Source organism: Epargyreus clarus, unplaced genomic scaffold (genome assembly GCF_041222505.1).
Source record: "Epargyreus clarus isolate Ecla_fem2 unplaced genomic scaffold, WU_Ecla_fem_2.2 ptg000004l, whole genome shotgun sequence".
Lineage (NCBI taxonomy): Eukaryota > Metazoa > Arthropoda > Insecta > Lepidoptera > Hesperiidae > Epargyreus > Epargyreus clarus.
Genome location: NW_027332212.1, coordinates 13,793,366 through 13,818,993, shown reverse-complemented (window position 1 = coordinate 13,818,993; position 25,628 = coordinate 13,793,366). Strand labels below are relative to the sequence as shown.

Here is a 25,628-nt window from a genome sequence, read left to right as displayed (position 1 = left end):
AAATTATCAACTTTTATCCATCTGTAAACAAAATTATTCCGTCTAGTGACATACGGCAACCACTATTTCGTCAACCGACAACCCTACAAGTATTACTTATATGTTACGTTTTATACATGTGTACCGGTCCTATCAAGAATATGCGTCGTATGTATTGTATATACAGCGTGGCTACGTACACCGGACCTATCAAGTACAGCCGTGGTACATACAGCGTGGCTACGTGTGGTGTCGGTACCTGTTGTTTCTTCTGCACGATCTTGACGCGGTTGGGGTCGTGGTCGGCGTGCGCGGCCTGCTCCAGCCGCCGCCGCTGCTCGTTCTCCGCGTCCGCTTGCTGGAACATTTATGGTTGTGTGTTTAGCTGTGTGTAACGCCCGCTCCACATTCTCGCGAGAATCTCGCAAGAATATAAGCTTAGATATATAAGTTAGGTTATGCTTAGGAGTAGCTCAGTAATAATAAAGACTTCATCGATGTAATACGCCTGTAACTCGAACCTGCCCGCAACATAATTTTGTAGAGTAGTGGAGTCAATGCGAAAGGAAAGGCGCTTTTATTGTATTTGTCGGCCATGTATTGTTAAAAAACTTTCATGTGTAATTATAGGTTAAAATATTGTAAAAATTGATTGCACCGTTCTATAGATCAAAATCTTTAATTTTAGTGTGACATTATGGACATAGTCATTTCTCAGGTAAAACCTAAACCCAACATAACATTGCACATGGGTCCAAATTGACCTGAGAGTCGTAAATAGATGTATAACTAGAGTTTAAATACACATTTTTAAATCAACCTATACTCGACATATGTACTCGACCGACAATTTAGTTTTAACACAGAGTCCTACATCGATGACGCAACTCAGTTTCAATACAATCAAATCAACCTAAAATAATGTGTCAAAATCGTCCAAAATCTTTTTACGGGTCAAATCTGACCTATATATTTCACCAACAAGTACCTTGAATGCCCTCGTGAATCGCACGAGCAGCGAGAAGAATGCGTTTGCGTCGACGCCGCGCGGCGCCTCGCCGAAGTACTCCACGCACTCCGCGAACGAGTCCTGTGGACACACAAATAGTAAGTGGCATTAGGCATTTGATTTAAAAAAAAATAATGACGTAGCAAGCGCACATTATTTTTGCCACGTCTTTCAAAAAAATATTGCCAATAAATGTTATTTTAACAATGTAGTAATTAGTTAAATGTAAGTATTGTTGATAAAAATTATAAAAAGTCTGAAAAAAAATACATAAATTTGCCAACCCGTCGAAAATAGCTTTTTTTATAATGTATATTGTAGAGGTTTCCTAGTTAGTTAGTTACTAGGGCGGAAGCTCGGCATGCACTCCTGCAAATCCAGCCCTGCTTGAACTAACGTCTTTCTATATTTCGTGTAACTCCTCGTGCACGCCGTCCCAGCACGTCCCGTCCCGGCACGTCCCGTCCCGTCGCGCAGCACGTCCCGTGCCGCACGCCGCACACACACCGTACCTGCGCGTGCTTGGCCTCGTGGCGCAGGCGGCGCAGCTTGTCGAGCGCGTTGTGCATGAAGTCGCGCAGCACGTCCCGTGCCGCACGCCGCACACACGCCGCACACACACCGTACCTGCGCGTGCTTGGCCTCGTGGCGCAGGCGGCGCAGCTTGTCGAGCGCGTTGTGCATGAAGTCGCGCAGCACGTCCCGTGCCGCACGCCGCACACACGCCGCACACACACCGTACCTGCGCGTGCTTGGCCTCGTGGCGCAGGCGGCGCAGCTTGTCGAGCGCGTTGTGCATGAAGTCGCGCAGCACGTCCCGTGCCGCACGCCGCACACACACCGTACCTGCGCGTGCTTGGCCTCGTGGCGCAGGCGGCGCAGCTTGTCGAGCGCGTTGTGCATGAAGTCGCGCAGCACGTCCCGTGCCGCACGCCGCACACACGCCGCACACACACCGTACCTGCGCGTGCTTGGCCTCGTGGCGCAGGCGGCGCAGCTTGTCGAGCGCGTTGTGCATGAAGTCGCGCAGCACGTCCCGTGCCGCACGCCGCACACACGCCGCACACACACCGTACCTGCGCGTGCTTGGCCTCGTGGCGCAGGCGGCGCAGCTTGTCGAGCGCGTTGTGCATGAAGTCGCGCAGCACGTCCCGTGCCGCACGCCGCACACACGCCGCACACACACCGTACCTGCGCGTGCTTGGCCTCGTGGCGCAGGCGGCGCAGCTTGTCGAGCGCGTTGTGCATGAAGTCGCGCAGCACGTCCCGTGCCGCACGCCGCACACACGCCGCACACACACCGTACCTGCGCGTGCTTGGCCTCGTGGCGCAGGCGGCGCAGCTTGTCGAGCGCGTTGTGCATGAAGTCGCGCAGCACGTCCCGTGCCGCACGCCGCACACACGCCGCACACACACCGTACCTGCGCGTGCTTGGCCTCGTGGCGCAGGCGGCGCAGCTTGTCGAGCGCGTTGTGCATGAAGTCGCGCAGCACGAGCGCGTGCGCGTGCGGCCGCGCGTCGGCCTCGCGCCGCGCCGCCTCCATGCCGCGCTCCAGCTCGCACACGTCCGCCAACACGTTCTCCAGCGACACTGCGCACGCATATGCAAGGACTCGTCAGTACACACACGCACACATACACACACATGTAACTAAGAACAATAATAAACTAAGCCATGTGCAAATCAGATTTGGAAACTGAAAAGTTCATAATATGACTATCCCGTATCTTCACCCTCCTCTCCCATACATTAAAATATTTTCGAAATGAAATTAATGTTCTAGTTTGTCCGGTAATATCCACTTTAATAGACCTCCCTTATGTATGTGACTCTGTAGTTTACAGAGGTCAAGTTTGACCTCCGTCATTTCATTCCCTTTTATAAATTTATATAAAAAGTCTAACATTTCGGTGTCCAATATGTGTGTACAAAAAAATTTAACCTCAAATTCTTTCATTTTCACCGAGACAAAAGACTAACCCGCCCCGTAATAACTCTTTCATACGTATCTCCATTGTATTATATGATATGCCTACATATATTTGTAACACTCACCCTGCGCAGCCTTGTCGATGTACAACAACTCTGTGTCGAAGTTCAGCAGCTCCGGGAAGTTCTGTCTGATCGTCGCCACGATGTAGTGGAGGAGGGAGACGCGCTTGTCCGTCGACTTCGTATCCATTAACGTATCTAAAGATTGCAGCTTGAAGCCGTACGCGGGACCTCGCTTGCTACTGTTCAGGTAGTTACCGAAAGCGAGAATAATCTCTAAAACGTTTCGTAATTTTTGCGATGATTTGACTGACGACGAGCCCGAGATGATCGCGTGTATCTGAGGCGTTATGAGGTGGATGTTATCGAAGAAGTTGCCCATGTAGCTCATGATCGATAACTTCGCAGATATCCTCTCAACTTTTGCTAATTGCATCAAGAACTTGTCTTCCTCAGTCAGTTGGTTGATGTTCTTCTTCTCGGCCATGTACTCCTTGTAGGCCTTCTGTTCGGCTTCAGTGGGCACCATCCGTTGCAGGATCTCGACGCTCTCTAGCGGCAGTTGCTTCAAGTCGAGGTTGTTTATCGCCGACATCACCTTTTCCACTGGCGTGTCGAGTTTTCTTCTTGATATCGCTGTGAAAAAAATAATACCTTGAATATATTTTTCAGCTTAAGAAGGAAATTAAAAACAAATTTAAAAAGGTAGATAGAAATAATCTGTATTCTATTATTGTTTATTCAAATATGGATGGGTATCTTCATATTACTGAAGGAGAAATGTAGTACTTCACCATGATGCTTCATTGAAAATTTGTGGAGAGTTCCTTCCACGACACGACACGACACTACAGTATGGCTACAGCGACACGGTGTCGGGCTCGCTGGGGAAGGAGGCGAGCGTGTGGGCGGGACTCACCGATGTTCCGCAGGCGCGTGTGCTCCAGCAGCGACACGGTGTCGGGCTTGCGGAAGCGCTTGCTGGGGAAGGAGGCGAGCGTGTGGGCGGGACTCACCGATGTTCCGCAGGCGCGTGTGCTCCAGCAGCGACACGGTGTCGGGCTTGCGGAAGCGCTTGCTGGGGAAGGAGGCGAGCGTGTCCGCATCGCACGCGTCCACGCTGCCCGCGCAGGCGCCGCCGATGCGGAACTTCTCCTCGAACTCCGCGAAGTTGATCCGACGCCGCGGACGCTCCTCGTCTAGCTCGTTGAAGATTGTGCCACGGACCTGAAGACAAATAATGACTTATTAATATTAGCATGGCCATAGTAACTTTGTTAAGAGGGTGGATAGGAGGCGGATAGGGCCTCATAAAGTAGCGTCATGTTAGTTCTTATATGAAAAAGTCGAAAAGGGTTGTTAAAAATAAATACTTTTAATTTGTCCAATTAATTTAGATTTTTTCTCTTACTCTTTTTAAACGGAGATGGCGATCCATAGAAGTCAAATACTAAGTATTTTATCAGCAGCGACGAAATTAGTTTGTAAGACCATTACCTGATTGGGTTTCAGCGCGATCCAGTTGAGCGTGGGCAGCTTGTACTTCGTGTCCACCTTCCTCTTGATCGTCATCGCGTCCGTGTGGTGCGGGGGCGCCATGAGGCCGGGGGCGGGCGGCGCGGGCGGGGCGGGCGGGGGCGGGGCGAGCGAGGGCGGCGGCGGCGGGGGCGGCGGCAGCGGCGCGGGGGGCGGGGGCGTGGGCAGCGTGGAGGGCGGGGACAGGGTGGAGGGCGGGGAGGGGGAGTGCGTCCCGTTCGGTAGGGAGGCGTTCCCGTTGGTGAGCGGCGCGTGCGTCGGCGAGGGCGAGGCGTGCCCGTTCGCGGTCCCGTTGCACAGTGGCAGCGCGTGCGAGGATATTGCACCCACTGGAATGGATACACAATACAATTATTAATCAATCTCAAATTCTTAATTAAGCTACACATGATTTTGATGCACTCAAGATGTTATTGCTACAAATTGCGCGCTATAGTTTATTTTTTTTTCCTTTTTTTTAAAAAACATTTCTAGTATCAGACACTTAACCAATTCTCATTTTCATTCATTCATATCAGAAATCACGAAGAAAGTAACAAGGTAGTGATTTTTTTTTCATAGTTTCATAAATATGTGTGAAAGATGTTACCAAAGGATCGTGATACAAACAAATATACTTACTAGAAGCACCTCTTGGCAATGACTTGGTAAGTGACTCCAGCTCCTGAACCTTAGATTCAAGCATGGACTGTCTATTTCGTGAATCCTGCTGCGCTCTTCGCAGCGTCGAAACCTACAAATGATTAATATTTTATTGAATCCATCATTTACATTTATAAGGCATGAGTTATCTGTTGTTGTCATAAGTGCATTAAAATGTGATTTTTTCTAAAGGAAGATCTCCCGTCGGTCTAGGTAAAGAAGCTTGGGGAGCGGTCTCAGTTAGTCTATGAAAGATGAGAAAACGTCGATAGCGTGATTCGGAAGGACTATTTCTTCATTTAGATGTTGTTCTGGGCCTTGGTGTTTGTGTATTCGTCTGTGTGTCCATGGCGCCCACAACACAGGTAATCCCAGTGTGGGGCCTGTAAGTGTATGAAGCGTCTTTTTAATTTTTAATTGTGGCCTACCTCTTCCACGACCTGCCGCCGAGCCTCCGCGAGCTGGTCGCGCTCCTGGCGGACCTGCGCCAGCTCCGACTCCAGCGTGGCCAGTTTCGCTATGGCGTCCCTCTCCAACGCCGCTAGCCTCTCGTGGGCCTGGCATGAAATACAACATATATAACTGAAGCTACGCCAACATTTGTACGAACTAAAAAGAACACAGTAGAAAGTAATCAACATATACTTATCTGGAAATTGATTTCTTTAAAATACAAAAAGGTAACAGATTTATTAAGAATTACAAAATGAAACATAATTCAGGAGTTAAAATAAAATGATATTATGTACATGGAAAGTGCACTAAACATTTATCTTAATGATTCAACAGAGACATTTTTAAGTTGGGTCCACTTAGGCTGTTTCTGAACTAGCGTATATCTGCCGTTTTTAACACGCTTTTATTAGCTTGGGTTGTATGTATGTACGTAACAGAGTAACGGAATCTTTAAACCCGATTTCTATCCACTTTGAACATTCAGTTTAATTCAAAATTTTGAAGAATTATCAAAAACCAATGACAATACACGATTTTAATAAATTTGTACCATTGTCGTTATCAACATCTTCAGGATTAACAATTTTCAGGGCCAGATTGCTTAAGCGCCTTAGAGAAAGTTCATCGCAAGTTACTAGATTGCAAATAATTATTACTTTTTAGTTTAGAAAATAACAATGTTATTTCCCTATAACTCAAATTTTCTGAAACATATCTATAACGCCCTCTTGTAGAATGATTTTTAGGATTCCGTACTCAAAGGGTAAAACGAAACCCTCTGCTGTCTGTACGTGTGTCACTGGGCTTTATCTCTTAAACCGTAATAGATAGACACTTGATTTTTTTACAAACGATGCATAATGGTGGTCACTATAACAACAAATACTAAAAATTAATAAAATAAATTTAGTTCAAAAAACTAAAAAACACGCTTTTATGATAAAATCAACTAAAGTAGAAAATAATTTTCAATCTAAGAATCAATTAAGGAACAGTAAATAGTATAATTGTCGAAAAAGTGTGGGCGCTTTTCGAACCTGATAAATGGAGCACCCCACGCTTTTTTCACAATAATACTATTTTCTGTTCCTTAACTGATTTGTAGATTGAAAATTATTTTACTTTAGGAGTTTTTTATTTAATATTTTTAACATAAATTCTGTTTAACCATTTCTGAGATTGATAGTCGTAAATTCAAAGTTATCCTCTTCCATTTATGCACCAAAGAACTATATACAAACAATAGGTCAAATTCAAAATAGCAAATGCACTCACATGACCAAGTTCGTCCTCCAGTTCGTTGACCTTCTCGAGCGCGGCGGTCTTGGTCTCGCTGTCCTCCATCAGCGCCGCCACGTCGAACACGTTGTCCAGGTACGCGGATATTTGGACCTGAGCACAGATAATAAAGTTATTGCAAGGCATTGTGTGGGAAATACTACTACTAAAAATAAATAAATGGATTTGTGCATCAATATGTACAAGCGCAAGATATGAATTAATTGGATTCGTTCAGTTCGTTCAGTTCAGTTGAATCGGTTCAGTATTGAATGGGACATACCGCACCGTATCGGCAATAAAGTAATGAAAAACCGATTATGGCGAACGCATATTAAAATGTTGTTTTGTCTCATGTCATAATTAAGAAATATAATATTTAAAATTATTTTGTATGTAGCGTTTTTTGGAAAACATTTAGTACCCAACTTTATAGTGTATTGTAAAAATCTCAAACGCACCAAAATAACTATACGTTCAAAAAGTTTCGGGTAGCACAGACCCCTTTTTGAAGTGGTAGAACACATACCTTACCATCAGGTCCTACTCCTATATTATTTAGAAAATAAGACCCCTAATCATTACAGTATCTGATCCCTTGGGAGCCCTCACCTGCAGGTCCTCGCTCTCGCACATGCGCAGCCGCTCGAGGTAGTCGTCCAGCTTGAGCGCCGTGAACTCGTACTGCAGGTGCACCCTGAAGTTCATGTCCTCCACCGAATGCACTATTATGTTCACGAATTGCATGCACGCCACCTGAGGACGATAATCAGAAAATATTTAGTCCTGTGAAAGTTAAGTGATACTCCCCAAGTATGATTGTCAAGTATGAATCCTCTGTCAGAAGTAGTTACAAAATACTACTTGCACTTAAATGTAATAAAATTCTTCATCAGTTGATGGTCATTAGTCAAATCTATTTCTGTAATTGCTGTGTTTTACTTTGAATGATAATATGTCAGAAATATTTTGTATGAAGCGTTTGTACTTAAGCCTCAGAGGTTGTTATACAAGTACCCATCCTCTATTGGGACATCTATTCTAGTTAGCAGTAGCAGTATCTATGCCTACGCTATAATACCTAGTATTAATAGTCTGCAATGAATACTAAGTCTGCAATGAATACTAAGTATTCATTGCAGACTATTATACATAGATTTCACTATAGACCGTATACATAGATTTCATTCATTCGTGATTGAATGGCGGGGGTTTTTGACAATAACAGAAATAGTGACGAGAAATTGTTTACTACTAAATATTCTCTCTAAAAATAACTGTCACTACTTTGTTCCTTTCTTGAACTGCATTATGTCGTACAACCTTAGAGCACTAAAAAACAAAACGTCTTTATATAACAATTTAGATAGAGACATACAAGGTGAAGGTAGTAGAACCCTTTGTGGTTCGACTCCGGCGGCACCACCGCCACACCATTTCTACCTAATAACAGCAGTGTTAGGCGCTGCTGTGTTCCGGTTTGAAGGGTGTGGTAAGGGAGACAGACTTTTCCGAGGCGTTCCAGCTTAGTCCTCAGGGGTAGCGGCGCATCTGTAGCCGACCTCAGGTAGGAATATCTAATCCTATCTGGGGTTGATTACAGATGTCCATGGCCGGCAGTAGCCATTTACCATCAGATGGACTGCATGCTCGTCTGCCACGCCTATATTACACATAAAAAAAAATACAAACTCACCATAAACTCAATATGAAACGAGTCATAGTTCATAAAGTACTCCATTAACGTGTGGAACCGCCTTGGCTCTCCGACCACCTCCTTGAAGTTGTCGAACGCGCAGAGGATGATCTGGTGGCCACCCTTCACCAGGCAGATGGCAGCCAGGAGTTCCAGCACCAGCGCCTTCGTGCGCAACGAGTGGTGGACTAACGAGAGAGCGATGCTGTTGATCGCCTCGCGGTGTTGGATCACCATGTTGAAGCCGTACTGGAAGTTATGGATACGAAATTACAATTGGTGACTAAGTCGTCGTCAGAACATTATATGCCGTCCCTTTGATAATGAGTCCACTTCTCAGAAAACCCCTTTTTTCGAATGCGAATTTCATTACATTGGGATTGTATTTTTTGTGGTTACATATGTAACAAGCAGTAAATGTTACATAATTTAATATTTTTTCAAACAAAGAACATCCTAATTTATCCACAACTACAGATGCCAAATATATTTTTTGCTGCTTTTAATATAAGCAACCAATGAATATTATACCCTATTTTACATTACTCCCTTTCACTTCTTATAAGCACACTATTTTTAGGAATCCTGCAAAGACTGGTGCGAAAACTTAACATTTTCCTCAGGTTTTTTCGTAAGCTAAATGTGATATGAGGTGTTTCAATTTAGTCCTCAGGAGTAGTAACGTGTCTGTGGCCGTTTTTAGAAGTCTTATCTTATCTCGGGTTGATTACAGATGTCCATGGGTGGCAGTAGCCAATTACCATCATGGACGGCATGTTCGTCTGTTACTATAATAAAAACAAAACACGATCAATAATACTCTGATAACCTTCTCATTCCGAATCCATATAACTTATCATAACTATCCTGCTCTCTGTACAAACAACCTTATCTCTGCAAGAACATCATGTCACAACATCAACTCACCTTATTGTTCATAATGGCCCGCATGCACATGATGCACACGTGTATATCGTCGGTGGAGGCGCCCATGTTGAGGCGCGCGGCGTGGCGGGTGCGGCGGCGCGCGACCGCCGGGCTGCCCGCCTCGCCCTCGCCCTCCGCGGAGCGCGCGCGCCGCCGCCAGCCCCCGCCCAGGGTGGAACTGCCCTCGGTCGGCGCGCTGCAGTCCGATGTTGTTGTGTTCACTGGGGGGCAACGAAGAATATGATGTACTTTGTGGTAGAAGAAGAAGAACCATATGTGCAGCAGCGGACTATGGTCATCAGAGGCCTAGGACGGAAAGTTAAATGAAGGCCCCCAGTGTAAGAAGTTCGCCTGTGATTCGGTGACGGTTTTTTAGCTGACTGATACACATTCAATAGATTGTTTAGCTCTGATGACCTTTTTAGCAACTGTGATTGGAGGCCCCCAGGATCGGAGGCCAGGGGCGAATCGGCCCTTCTGATCCTATTTGAAGTTGATTGGTCATACGACAATAACCATTTGAAATTACTCATTGGTACTGTAAATGGAAATGTAGCTAGTAGTAGCTACTCCGTACTGTAGCTAACTCCGCGCTGAAGGAATCCTTACGAATCCTATAACAGATGCTATGGTGCTAGGAGGGCAATCTTTTCTTCATTACATCTTTCGAATCAGCACACAACGGATCCAACATTGCTGCTATAAAGCAACTTTTACCATCAGAATTACCGTGATTCTTTCGGCTTTTGATTCGCTCAAATATTTTCTAATTTGGAACCTAAAAACCTTGCAGAAACAGAAACCCTACCTTGATTGATCCCATCAGTGGACTGGCTCCTGGCGAGCGCTATCCGCTGCTCGTGCCGCATCATGCTCAGCCTGAAGCTCAGGTAGTCGATCAGCACGTCCAGCCCCTGGTTCTGTTCGTTGAGGAACTCGCGGACCCATCTGAAAGATAAAGTAATCTATACTTAAGTAATTACACAATAATGAGTTTTGCAATATAGGGGTAATCAAATAATGTAGTCCTTCAACCTCTTGCTACGCTAAGATATCATGTATGCTACAAATACACAAAAATGCAAGTAATGATAGTAAGCACTAAGCAGTTATATCTAACATGATTTCAAACCTGGATAATTTTCGTATCATTTTTAATGTGGCAAAGTTATTTCCGCGCAAACGTCCCAGCATATTGGTACACTAGTAAGTGTCTTTCCATGAACTTTGTTATGAATGTCAATCAACCTATTCAACTTTTTCTACTTTAACTCTTGTTGTATTTAAAGGATTGATAACTTACTCTATATGATTGGTACGAAGCGAAATCTCCAAATCCCTGAGAACTTGTGTCGATGTAGAGTCGCCGACCATTTTTCGTTTCTGAAAAAATAAAATGATTATCAACGTTTTACTATACGATAGAGTTCAAAAATAAATCATAAGTGAAACATCAACCCATGGACAGTTCATTATTAATAATTAATTTATCCAATGTTTTGCTGATCAAAGATAATTATAGTAGGAAGAATATTGCCTAACTTCGATCTTAGAAAATACTCCAGGACAATACTCGAACATGGATCGGTGAAAAAGTGTAAATTGGTGGCCAACCCATGTCCAATGTCAAGCCATCTTTAATAAGTGCAATAATTTGGAGGTGGTAGAACCCTTTGTGGTTCGACTCCGGCGGCACCACCGCCACACCTATTTCTACCTAATAACCGCAGTGTTAGGCGCTGCTGTGTTCCGGTTTGAAGGGTGTGGTAAGGGAGACATACTTTTCCGAGGCGTTCCAGCTTAGTCCTCAGGGGTAGCGGCGCATCTGTGGCCGACCTCAGGTAGGAATATCTAATCCTATCTGGGGTTGATTACAGATGTCCATGGGCGGCAGTAGCCACTTACCATCAGGTGGACTGCATGCTCGTCTGCTACTCCTATATTATATAAAAAAAAAATAACAACCGTGAACGACAGCTCCATAGCCCTCTGAAGTATGGAAACGCGCATTCAAATCAAGCACAAGAGACGCACCTAACATTTCTCAACTTTGTATCTAATACTTTGTATAAACTTTGATACAAACCACGACATCAACGTTTAGTCAATAATATAACGCTATTTTAACATCAAGTTATGACAAACCCAAAGTATAAAGCTTTCATTGTTCCCCTCATAAATCATAACCGATCACGACACGGCCGGTCGCATATCATACATGCGGATGACGATGGCTCACCAAATAACACGGCACGTTACGCCGATCAGATAGATGTATCCTAAACAGTCCGCATTCCTATAGTGTGTTGGAGCGAAATCTATACAACCGCCACGTTTTGAGAGTGGCTCAAGTTAAGAGAGGAAGCGATTATGCTAAAGACTTTAAGATTTCTGACACATACGCCTTTGTTTTTTTTCTTATCGGAAAAATGATATCTGGTGGTTGAATGTTGTCTCGTGTTAAATGCAGAATGTCGGCTTAGGCACTACAAGTGCCGCGCAAACAGACCTTGGACCTTTCGCGCCCATGTAAAGTGTCTCGACTTTTGATTTTTTTCGCAGGTTTGAGGAAAACCCAGATCTTTTTTACAAAAAGTTTATAATGAAAATTGATTGACATGGGTCACCGTATCGATCTGGCTCCGAAAAAAATCCGCTGACCACCGTCCAGGCACACATCTATAATAAGTGACAAATAAAGAATTATATTCTTGCTGTTGAATGTTTATTTATTTTGATGGTGGTAGAACTCGTATGTGGTCCAACCCTGGCGGCACCACCGCTACTAATAACAGCAGTGTTTAGCGCTACTTTGTTCTGATTTTAATGATGTGGTAAGGGAGACATACTTTTACCGAGGTGTTCCAGCTTACACATGTCCATGAGCGGCAGTAGCTACTTACCATCAGGTGGTTTGCATGCTCGTCTGCTACTCCTATATTATATAAAAAAATCTTAGTGTGGGAGCAATGAGTGTAAGTTGGATTTTTTTTATTTCTGCTTATACCATGCGACACGACAAACCCCCGAGGCCTGAGGCCGCAAGAGCCGCGCGGCGACGCGCCTCGACCCCACGACTGCGACCTCATGCGTATCAGATGACACTCGTTACGTGATCGCCTGATAACATTGGGAGATTCGTATCTCACGTTATTGACTTCCTGTGATCTCTGCCGCATATATTATTGTCTATCGTGCGGCTTTGAAGAAGCCTTTTATGTGGATAGAACAGGTAGGTTGTTTATTTAAGTAAACAAATTTGAGCCATTACCTTTCAAGTACTCTAACTTAGTGATATGACGCACTCTTCGAACCAGCTTTCGTGTATACGAAATCTTACATTTCAAGCATACTTCACTGTCTACCAAAATACTTAAGCGATAATTAAATATTATTAAAGACATGCAGTACATGCAGTCTAATGTTTTGTAAATACAACAACTTCCAAAACATAATAATCCATCGTCAGTGGCACAATTATTGGAATCGGGTGGTACAATAGCTGGCATGAGGCAAGGTTCTCACGGCGCGGCGCCGTCTTCAATCAGTGACTCATGTTGAGAGCGTTTTACACCTTACGACAAATTGAAAGGTCGGGTCGATGTCGTAGGCTCGTTTATGGATACCGTGTTCAATAATACCTCATTTGCGTTTGCGAAAACCATTTTCTTAAACTCATTATGATGACATATTGTGTTTGCGAACAAAAAAACTCATAAATCAAGTTTATTGTCTTATTTCTATCCGTATCTACAAGCTAACCTGGACTTCATATATTTGGACATAACATGGACTTCATAGATGTACCTTCATTCAACCTATTCAGGTAGTAACATTGAACATGGGTCCGATTATAAAAGTAACGTCGATTCCAATAGGAAAATATTTAAGTTATACAGAACAACTTTGGCAACACTACAAGCTCCTTGAACTTTAACAATGAAGCTAATGACACGAGACAATAAACGCAGCAAATATACACACACAGGATGCTAAACCAAAAAGTCCATCCACCACCACACCCTGAGACCACGGTCCACGGCACCGTGTCATTAATCACAATGAAGCCCATTTAATTTGCGATCGCATCGTATGTAAGGGACGAGACGTGGATTAATCGTCTTGTATTTGCGACAAGGACCTAAAGAACTAAGTATTCCAGTGATTAAGATCACGCGATGGTTTTTATAACAATTATGGATGTTCAAAGCGAGTAACTAATTTTTAACTCCTTATTGAAAGTTACTTTTAAAATATTCGTAGTGGATACATGCATAGAGGGTCAGAGGAGTCAACGCCTATTACTGCTATACCTACTTCTAGCGTGTAACAATTTTTGGGTTTCGGTAGAACGTGTAAAGTCTGACCGACTTACATATGAACTTATTTTTTATAATACAGGAGTAGGAGACGAGCATGCAGTCCCCCTGATGGTAAGTGGCTACTGCCGCCCATGGACATTTGCAGCCAACCCCAGATAGGATTAGATATTCCTACCTGAGGTCGGCCACAGATGTGCCGCTACCCCTGAGGACCAAGCTGGAACGCCTAGGAAAAGTATGTCTCCCTATCCACACCCTTCAAACTAGAACACAGCAGCGCTAAACGCTACTACAATGAGGCAGAAATAGGTGTGGCGGTGGTGCTGCCGGAGTTGAACCACAAAGGACCACAAATGACCATCTTAGTATCAACAGCAGTGGCAATGCAGCTGTAATCGGCTTCAAGTAGAGTAATGGAAGTTCTATATGGTAATAGATATTGAGGTCTTCTTTAAAAAGTGATTTCTACATGTGTCTCAAATATATCTATAGCCACTCCATTCTTGTTCAAAATTGTTTTCCAAGGCCAATTACTTAAATTGGATTAACCATTACCTATGGGATAGTACCCTTATAAGACAATTTCAAAATGATAGCAGCTATAACACCACAGCTCGTAAAGAAGCACGTAAAAATTGAATTGGCTCTCCAGTTGTAATTTTATATGAGACAGGTACTATAAAACATAATTTAACTTTTGTTACTACTCGTGTAAAGTTTTACTACCGCAAGTAATTATTATAATAATATGCTATGCTGCAGTGATGGGAAAATTTCTAGCCATTTTTATTGAAACATAAATATGCTATTTGACAATAATTGATTTGTGAAATGAGAATGGAGGTTATCAAATTTCAATGTAAATTTGTAACTGTAAGATGGGCATCTCGTAGATAAAATTATAGAGTTATGGAGTGGTAGAACCCTTTATGGTTCGAGCACTGCTGTTAATAAACATCAAAGTATTACTGTGTTAAGAGCAACTATGTTCCGGTTTGAAGAGTGTGGTAAGGGAGAAATACTTATCCGTGGCGTTCTAAATTGGTCCTCTAGGGCCTAGTTTCCCAACCTGTGGTCCGCGGACCCCTGGGGGTCCGCGAGTATATGTATGGGGGTCTGCGGTGTCATCTCTGGACCATACATAAATCGCTCATTAAGTGCAAAAGGGCCACAAAACGAAAAATCAGCAAACCAGTTTTATTAGAAAAATGTGATCTAAACACATGATAATTTAAAAAAATAAAACTATTATTAATCTATAAAAAAAAAGAAATATGCATAAATTGGTTAATTTTGTTCTGGCTCTCCTGTAAAACATTGTATCTGTAATAACCAAAATAAATACCTAATCCGTTCTTTTTGCTATTTATTTTATTAAGGGAGTCCGTGAAAACTGTGCTTGATTTCCTAAAGGTCCGTGGACTGAAAAAGGCTGGGAAACGCTGCTCTAGGGTAACAACACATCTGTGTCCAACCTTCTGTATGATTAATCTCATCATATGGACTGCATGCTCGTTTGTTGCTTCTATAATAAAACAGTGGAGCTGTCTAGACAAAATACAGCGGTATAAAATGCGGGTCATCACTGTTTATGTACCATATACGTACGATGCTCCCATTGACGTATGGTGCATTGTCTGTAACCCTAACGGTGCGAAGCGGCAGGGTAGGGATCATGCATTACATTACTGATACTTCCAAACATACTCGTACTTATAAGCAGCTACTTGATCCCCTTTAAGGTACTGGTTTCACTTTATTCGTTTGTTTACTTTAGGCGCCAGGTAAAGACTACTAAAACTTCTATCCCCTTTTAAGGGATGAATTTCCAGCAATCCTTTGTTAGTGCTCAAATACGATATGCAAATAATTTTTGTGTAAAATTTCATGCTTGTAGATCCAATGGTTTAACTTGTGTGTTGCATGTTAGTTCGTGTAATATCTAGATGTAGGAACACTGATGCCGCTACTACACATGTATTGTAAATCTCCGACTTGACTAATCTGTGAAATTAATCTGCTTGCTAAACCAACACTAGCTTTTCGTCTGGAGTGTAAGTCATCGTTAACAAGTTTAAAACACATATATTTAAAAACTGTGAGGTGCGTGGATACGACATTCAAACTCCGCTGTTTAAACCTCTAGCTCGCTATCCCTGCTGGGATGTCTAAGACAGACATCGTTGATAATATCGAAGGTTAGACACGAGCAACAGTAACCCTCACTTTACCACAATAAAAGACTAGGTTACTGTCTGTATAAACGATATAGTACATCAAAATGTGTGCCATCAGTCACTGTCTATACAATCGTGTATGTATGTATGTATGCATGTTTATGATGCCCCCATTGACGTATGGTGCATTGTTTGTAACCCTAACGGTGTTGAGCGGCGGGGTAGGGACCATATTAAGTTGGTGCTCGTGTACCTTATTCATATACTTACATGAACAGTCTATTTAACACTCACTCAATCGAACTATACCATATAAACCAAAGCCAATATTAAGTAAAAAAATTCGTTGAAAATCAAATGTGCGGATAGAGCGTTTGACTTTCTTTGTGTAGGTTTGAAAGCACTTGTAGCTCATCCAACAGAGTATCGATATTTTAGCAAATCAAAGAGAATTTGTCGCAAGCGCTTGCGTCGCGTCCACGCGTTTCTAATTTGTGGCAAGTGTCAAACGTATGAATGCAACATACCATTTTTATGACAAGATACTAACCCTGTGACTCCTGGAGGCCTTCGGGTCGAGGTACGTCCGCAGCTTGTTGAGGTAGTGCGCGGGCGAGTCCTTCGCCTGGACCATGTCCTGGTCGCAGATGATCTCCCATTTCTTCTCCAGGTCGTAGTTCCGCAGCAGTTTCGCCTTGTCCGGCGGCAGGTCCATGGACGCCTGCAACAATTTATATTTCACGTTAGGAATTGTCGAAACCCTTCGAAACGTTTTTAAGTCACATCAAGATCATCGAGCAGGCCTGAAGAAAATAGTGCCGTGGTAAAGAAATTTGATGAGAATAACTCATCATCAGGTTTTAATATAATCGTATGGAATTATAACAATGCCAGCCTCACCATCCTAACTACGAAATTCAACTTTCATGAAAGAATCTTTATTTTATGTAACTAAAAATATTGTAAATTTGTCCAAAATTGACTATACAAGGTAATGCTGTATAAAAAGACATTATAGAGTTCTTTAACTGAAAACTATTTTTAAGCCAAATATGCGCATTTTTCACCGCATCATCAATTTTAGTAGGTTATTATAAATAAAACACCGTAATTACATTGTGGGTACTTCATTTGGATAAATAAGGCAATGTTGTAATGGAAATTTACGACATACTTAGTAGAGTTAGGACATAAATACACAGAAACGTCCCGAATACAGACTATTGTTTATGAATTAAATTTATTCAGAACAACAAACAAGTTAAGTCATAGTTATTATTGTAACAATAACATATTGGAATTAATTATATATTAATTCTAAGAAGAGACTACAATGGTAGGTAAAATTGAGTGGAATCTAAACTGAACTCAGTACTAAAATATGACATATATTTAAATTGCAAATCCATTCCAGTTGGATATTTTACAATTTTCATTTTATGTTATAACTTCATAGCATGTTCATATGTGTAGGTCAACAAGTTGCAATATTTTTTTAACTGATAATTCTAATCTGCAGGTGAACTCGACTGCCAGGCAATGCTTTTCATGGAAGTTGTTTTTTATGATATGATATTAGCAAACGAGTGGCAACAACCGCATACCATCAGGTGTATAACTATAGTCCGCTTGATTATATAGTATGTGGCTGTTGCCGCTGACGGACATGTGTAGACTTTAACTAGAGCCCAGATAAAACAAGAGTTATACCTAGGGTCGGCCACAGATGCGTTGCTATCGCTGAGGACTAAGTTCGAACGCCTCGGGTGAGTATGGTCGTAATTCTGATTGTGTTTTGGTTTTTTCGATGCAACTCGATATATAATGTTCGTTTATGCACAGCATAAATTAAAACTTGTTAACATATGTAATTTTTACAAACTCTATTGATACATCTTAAGAAAATTTAAGAGAATATTCACCAAACATTAGAAATATTTTTCAAATTTCCTACAAATGTGATATTTACACTGTGGCCATCCAAATAACATAGTAAGCATCTGTATAAAAAAATTTTCAACACCCACACCACAAAAATTCACTCCAAACTGTATTAAAATCATTCATTCACCGTGTACACCAGAAATTCCCAACATTATCAACCCATTAATATTTCCATATACAAGGCGCATACATTCGAACGGGCATATCTAAACAAGAATCGGTCAATCGAACCAGTTCTCGACACGTTGGTCGGCGAGCACTACACCTCGGCACAGCTGGATCAACTCACGAAGCCACTTTACACACCCTTCATTCCCAAGAAATAAGACACAAAGTGCCTAAGGCCACGAGCCTTCGTGAAACACAACATCCATAACGGTACGGCATAGGGTTACCGTCTTGAAGGTGTGTAGGTTCATTCCGACGCCCACTTTAAAGGCTTTGCCAATATATATCTCGTTATGGCTCCAGGCCACCCCTGAATATCTCTAGATCTTAACTCGTATCTGCGAATAAACTAGGATGCAGGCACGATCATATCGGGTGTCCCAAAAAGAAAACTAAATTGAAAGGTAAAGTTGAACATCAACACACCATCAGCACATATGTTGGTTGTTAATAAAAGTTGCATGGAATTAAATCTTACAAATTGTAAAATTATGATATTTTTGAACAATAACAATACAACGATAACGCTGATATTGGTCAAAAGTGCTACTCGATTGCGGTTTTCGTATGATAGTGTTATTTTCATCGGTCGAATACAAAGTTATCAACATTGGCCAACAATCAAATTCTCGTCACGCCAAACCGCATGACCTTTGATCTATCATCATCATCATCATTTCATATTACTATAGTTGTTCCATTTTAAGATACGAGTAGAACGTTTGTCACAAAATATCAGGATGTACTCCAAAAAAAAATGGATTGTAGATTTATCGGAATAGAAAGATGCCTTGGGCCGGATCAATTACCAGGGAGTTGATCCAGGACACCCACCTCGACTGCGACAGATTGTCATCTGACTTTCTCCAGTGCCCCCGAGTCTGATTAGCCTTAGATCGAGGTTTTGATGTCCGTTTTAGGGACTGATTTAACTGGCCCTCCCCATAAGGCGATGAAAGGTAAAACACGGTTCGTGATTTATGAATTTGTATCATTGGAAACCGAGGTATTTAGGTTGTAATGATCTTCGAGGTTTTGTCGCTTTGTCAAGATGTCACGGTCTGTCATTTCTTTGTCTTAAGTAAAACGTATTCAGACAAAATAAAGCAAATGAAACATCACAAGTTATTAAGGAGTTTTACTTATAGAGAGCTTAGTACTCATAGAGAACTTGATAAATTTTCAGTATACAAATACATATTTCTTAATTTTAATTTATTCAATATCTTATGGCTGGGGACGTGCTTTCCACTGGCAATTTTATTTTAATAAAGAACAAAGAAGAATATTAGATCGGGCTCTCAACGGTACACAGGGGAATATATTTATTTAAACCTTGTTTAAAAAACAGATAGAAAAGTCCGCTCTAAGTCGTAAAAAGAGCAGTATTTTCATTTTAACCCAACTGCGGAGGGTTGGTAACCGGCTTGACGGATTTCAAAATGAATTTTAGCTGGTTCGTCTAAATTATGGGAGTGATATAGGGAATATTTTTAAGCAGATTCTTTTTTGTCCTTTCAATTTCTAGTTTCATAATATAACATCGTGAATAAAACATAATTCACCAATTGGATTACTTAAAGCATACTTTCAAGATCATCCGTCGTGTGGAATGTAACATAATCGCGGCGTCATCTCGGCGATATTATTACGCGGGGCGCGCAACGTTGCCGGTATTGCGTTACGTTCGTAAGAAAATTACGGAAACTATCTCACACTCACTTGTTACGCGATCTAATGACGTTATAATCGCATCATTCGGATGATATATTGTGCGTTGATTTTATATTGTGATGTGATAAGCCGCAACTCCCTCGCGTGGATCAGTTATTGCATATCGGTGGAAAGGCGGATGTCGGCCAACTTACATATGAACCGGCCATGTCATTTCTCAGGAGAGGCAATTAATCTGTGATCCGTTTCAGGTAAAATTTTATACACATAAACTTGATTACACATGTACTTAGGAGGCAGTCATTATTTACCATCAGGTTGACTACATGCTTCTTTACAAGTTCAAACTCATAAAAAATATTTTTCAAGCCTTTCCCAATTGTAGAAATACTTGTGTAGTGAATCATAAAAAAGCATTAAAGCTAAACCTAGTAAATTGCTTACTGATTTAAAGATTTCATTTGTAAGATCTTAAGTTACCACGCCTTAGCATCATGACGACATAACGCGAATGGCGTTGTATTACCGGTATTGCATTAATTTATGGAAAATTGCTGTCTCATGCTCTCCGGTAGCAAAACATTCTACAGTCTACAGTTATCGTAAACATTGTTGCTGTGAAAATAAATGTTTATATAAACTGTTATTATGTAAATAAGATTATTTGTAATAAATGAAACATTGAATCGTTCATTCTCGACGCTCGACTGTCGGATCGGATTACTTGGATCAGAACGGATCTTAAAAATTTCGCCATGCTATGGTACAAATTATGATGATTGATTATGTAATGTATGTAAAGACATTGTGCAGACATTTAATAGTAAATATATACTATCACGTTTGTGAAACTATTTAAGACTTATAAGTTACGATACGTGTAGTGTTCTGTATAATCAGTTCTCATGGATTTTGCTGATGGTCTTCGCATGACTCTGCTCGCACTTTTGCATGTCCTGTCCTACCACTCACACAAGTTTCTCCCTCATCTGAAGAATGTCTAGAGTCTCCATGGCTCACTATTACAGGTTTTTTATTATTCCCCTAAAGCACCTAAAAAAAGCCTTTAAGCCTTGTCGAGTCAAGATGTCAATTCAGTCATGTTATTATTAGTTTCTTGCAATGACAACGTGACGTTGACATTATAACAGCTATATCTGAATGAAGAAAAAGATACACATGGTCAAATTGCATAACTAGTTAGATTACGGCAACACTAACATCGAATTGTTCCCTCACCAAAACAAAAGCGGACAGTAGACAAACAGCAGCCCTAATCAGGACGGGTTTTCTAAACTCGTCGGTCCTGTTCAGTATTCCCTCGACGGGGGCAAGCGACTCTTGTAAACTAAACGAGGTCTAATCGCACTTGGCAGTGACAAATTAATCCGGTTTATTGGCCCTGCGCTTATTGGATCCACTTTGATGCGAGTATCAAGAAACACTTCGATGAATGGATTTCTTGAAATCTGATAATCCCTGGCGTACGGTTCTCACTTCCAGTTCTAAGCAAGATTCACGTTCATAGCAAAATTCTAAGAAAAAGTCTGTATTTATAAAAGTCTCCAATAAATAAAATACAAATCTCTTTTCCAAGCTCATACGCCTTCTTATGATATCTGTGATATTACGAGCTGGTCATAAATTCGGTCGTAAACAATATAAATCCTAATTTATATTGTTTACTTGAAAATAATAATAACACATTAATTGCAACCACATACATGATAAGATCTACAAAGAAATTCACCCTAGGAACAGATTGTAGAACACCATAAGACAATTACAAATTACTAATGCAAAGTACGAACAAAACTTACATATACGAGAATACCACTACAGAGGCAACTCTTGTTACTAAGATGGGACATAATGAACCGTAATGGCAAATCATCATTTACACGATAACTTTTTGTAGAACACGTGCCTAAAAAATGTACGGTTACTTGCTGCAAAAAGCGATGTACGTCCTGGCATGCAAAAAGTATGCAAAAAAACAAATTAAACTGACTGATGGCTGTACAAGAATCAATTAACAGAAAATCAAGATTGAGTACTCGCACGACATGGTAATACCGTAACACCCTTAAACGCCTTCACTCAATGTCAAGAAATGAAAGGTAGGGGATAAACTAAATTCCGCTTGTGACACTTGGGATTATTACAAAAACATTGAAATTAACATAGCGAAAAACCTTCCGAAGCGGTGGTAGTTTGTTGACGTTCAATGAATTCTCTTTGAATCAATTTTGAAAAGATTATTTTTGAATTTAAAATAATTAGAATAAAAAAAACGTGTGTATGTGAAATTACTATTTTTTTTATAATGTAGGAGTAGCAGACGAGCATGCAATCCACCTGATGGTAAGTAGCTACCGCCTGGTAAGGTAGTACTGGACATCCGTAATCAACCCCCGATAAGATTAGATATTCCTACCAGAGGTCGGCCAAGTAGGGACGCCTCGGTAAAGTATGTGTTCCTTACCACACCTTTCAAACCCGAACACAGCAGCGCTTAACTCTGCTGTTATGACGCAGAAATAAGTGTCGCGGTGGTGCCGGACTCGAACCATTAAGGGTTCTACCACCTTCAAATTTTAATGTGTTGATTAGTTGTTTTATTACACACAAGTCATCACTGATAATGAACAGCAAATGTAAAGAATATTGAATAAGCAAAGGTAGAGATAATTATAAAATAAATAACTAAATGATAATAGGAACAAATGATGTATAATAATAAAGTGCAGTTTTTAAAACTGAAGATCCTATACAAAATTTTCAATGCTCCTTGCCCTACTACCGTGGCAGCCAGGTGGGAAGTCCCTAAGGATGACGAAAGAAACTAATGCGCACACATTAACAGACGTTGGAGAACAGTCAGCCACGTTTCAAAACATGAACATGCAACATTAATTGTGATCACCGATTGTTTATTTATGAGGATGAGTGGCACTTATTAATTAATGATTTAAGGCCCATTATTGGGTAACGGTGAGTGGCGTAGGAGCATACGTGCCTTGTAATGGAGCAGCCCGCATTAGCATAGATGGCGAGTTCAATTATGATGCCGAGGCGTGATCCCACACATTTCGTTACGTGTATGGTACAATATGAGAAGAGTGGCGAGTATCCACGTTCTAAATGTAGGAAAACAAAAAGGCAAATCAAGGCAGTGGACGAAAAATCAAACGTATAATAGCTGATTGTGATGATTACTACAGTTTATGTCATTTATAAACATTTTCAACTAGGAGTAGACAAAACAATAAATAAGTACGCCTTTCAAATACAAAAAGTAAGACAATGATACCAGTACGGTTAATTAACAACATTTTATAGCATCCTGAATCACTTCAGACGAATATATTTTGGCCTTTCAAAGATAAACATTGGACAATTTTTAGATTGAACAAATTGTCAAATGTCGAATGTTGATTGTAGGCAAAATATTAATTAGCTACTCTAATTAAACTAATGAGTGGTGCACGTCTCACGTTTTGAAGACTTCGTTGATATAAGTCCAAGTAGCACTAAAGTCCATCACTACAAATTCACTAGTATTCATCACTAGTCACTGCTGACCAAACTTTTGGTTGAAGACGTTAAAATATGCAGAGGGTGCAAGGTGCAACGAACAGGTGCACCGCTCTACGGCCCCTTACGAAATTTGATATCAGCTGTAGATAAGTATTGAATTGAGCATAGCCCTGCAGCTTGTACAGTTAACCGAAAAGTTGAGCAATATCGGGCGCGATCGGAAGTTGCGTGGAATGGCTCAATTTCATACACACTTTGAAGCCCTCCCATCCATATTTCCCGGTTGATATCGATACCAAACAGGAAATAGGAATAGATTCAAACCGCATCGCCTTGCTTGTTTGAAAATATCCGAAATGGCTTAGTAATTAAATAATAATCTGCAACCCTCACCACCTATTCACATAGAAGAATTGTGATGGGGAACGCTCCAAGTTTACCACAATTGTATAAAAATGGATATTCAATTTTCATACAGTACGTAATCCTACATAATTGCATCTAAGCTTCCTGTCAAACTATATTTCAATGGAAGTTAGACTCCTCAAGTCTATGACTTATCCCACAAGACATGCGTAGAGAAAAACTGTTCAGCTCGAATCGTAAGGTGAACGACCCGTGCCGGCTCACAACCTGCAAATATTAGTATGAATCGATCACCTACTTGAATGGTGCCGCCTACTCCATTCAAATGAGAGTCTGCCCGCTCGCTTCTTGGATGACGCACAGTTTCTTAAAATACCAATTGGTAACTGCCTCTTTTGTGTGGTATGACATGTTCTCTTAATTTTGAGGATGTATCAAATAGGCAGCAGATAGCCTATAGAAACATCAATTCTGGCCTTACACTGTGGATTCAGAGCCTAGATACACCTTAGAATTTTTCCACCTTATTTGAGTACGTGTTTGAAATAAATAATGAAAACACGAGAATCTTATATGCTTGAAATTTCCGATATTTACACACATCTATTTCTGCCTTATTATTTTTGTCTCATAACAGCTGTATTAAGCACTGTTATGTTCCGGTTTAAATCGAGACGTTCCAACTTAGTTTCAAATAATCTTATCCTAGGTTGATTATAGTTGTCCATGGGCGTCAGTAGCCACTGACCATAAGGTGGACTCTATGCTCGTTTGGTACACCTTCATTATAAAAAACTAGATTTAACGATGGGGTCACAGTTCCACCACCATTGATGCCATCACTATCAAGCTAAGCTTTCTTATTTACATGCGAGGCGTTCGCGATGACCTTGATGCGCAGGCGCCGGTGCAAAAGTTTAGTGTGACGGGACCCACGGGACCGACGCGGCCGGAGGTCAAAGCATTGTTTCCCTATCGCTCGATCGGCGTTTTGTTCACCTCCATTAAACATGCTGGTAGAAAGTTGATGTGCACGGTACTAAGAGTAGCTACCTACCTATCTAGCCTAGTAGGGAATAGTATACAACATGTTTTGAATGAAGTTTGTAATGATGATGTGGATCCCCATGTGGTACGACACCGGTGGCACCACCGTCACATTCATTTCTGCTTAATAATAGCAGTGCTAAGCCGCTTTGAAGGATGTGGTAAAGAAAGCATGGTTACACGAGGCGTTCCAACTCCGTCCTTATAGGAACATTGTGATCGACTTTTGGCGGGACTTTAATCTTAACTGGGGTTGTTTATGGATGTCTATGGGCAGCAGTAGCTAGGTACATATAAAACTTATAAGAAAATCCAAAAAGCTTATGAATTTGAAATCGCAAATGGGGAACTTTATCAATTTGTATGATTGTTCCTTCGATCTCTAATAAGGATTGTTCTTATGTTTCTTGCTCACATTGCAGAAAATTAGACATATGCTACCATTTCGGATTACAATATTTATTGAAGCAAGTTATAGGTACGCAATAATGGCAACAATGACATACATACTAAACTGCACGGTAATCCTTATCGTCATTCTCTATTCGACTCTTGGCCATGTATGTCCCAATTGTCATTATGAATTACAATATTGATTGAACCAAGTTATACACAGAAGTGTTAAAACCATGGTGCTATGGTTAATGTCGGAACAAGACCGAACGTTATGAAATGTCCACATTCCGTGAATAATCAGCTCCCGCTTTCTAATTTAAAGTACCATCTTATTTTTTATTTTTTTATAATATAAGAGTAGCAGACGAGCATGCAGTCCACCTGATGGTAAGTGGCTACTGCCGCCCATGGATATCTGTAATCAACCCCAGATTGATTGGATTAGGTATTCCTACCTGAGGTCGGCCACAGATGCGCC

General features: G+C 41.3%; 1 protein-coding gene across 2 annotated transcripts in view; it reads right to left on the bottom strand.

Moving 5' to 3' along the window:
- The window catches only part of Frl (formin-like protein), a 92,551-nt gene that overhangs the window by 6,107 nt on the left and 60,816 nt on the right, over positions 1 to 25,628 (bottom strand). For both annotated transcript variants that reach the window (XR_012104002.1, XM_073093460.1), the window contains exons 2-16: positions 16,566 to 16,736; positions 10,820 to 10,899; positions 10,325 to 10,464; positions 9,517 to 9,737; positions 8,590 to 8,838; positions 7,506 to 7,649; positions 6,891 to 7,007; positions 5,588 to 5,716; positions 5,139 to 5,250; positions 4,479 to 4,846; positions 3,998 to 4,208; positions 3,045 to 3,617; positions 2,410 to 2,579; positions 968 to 1,069; positions 239 to 337 (exon numbers count right to left, since the gene is read on the bottom strand). Coding sequence is in view for 1 of the 2 variants with exons in the window: in XM_073093460.1 (XP_072949561.1) it covers positions 239 to 337; positions 968 to 1,069; positions 2,410 to 2,579; positions 3,045 to 3,617; positions 3,998 to 4,208; positions 4,479 to 4,846; positions 5,139 to 5,250; positions 5,588 to 5,716; positions 6,891 to 7,007; positions 7,506 to 7,649; positions 8,590 to 8,838; positions 9,517 to 9,737; positions 10,325 to 10,464; positions 10,820 to 10,899; positions 16,566 to 16,736 (2,886 nt within the window). In the remaining variant the exon portion in view is untranslated. The remainder of the gene's footprint in view (positions 1 to 238; positions 338 to 967; positions 1,070 to 2,409; positions 2,580 to 3,044; positions 3,618 to 3,997; positions 4,209 to 4,478; positions 4,847 to 5,138; positions 5,251 to 5,587; positions 5,717 to 6,890; positions 7,008 to 7,505; positions 7,650 to 8,589; positions 8,839 to 9,516; positions 9,738 to 10,324; positions 10,465 to 10,819; positions 10,900 to 16,565; positions 16,737 to 25,628) is intronic.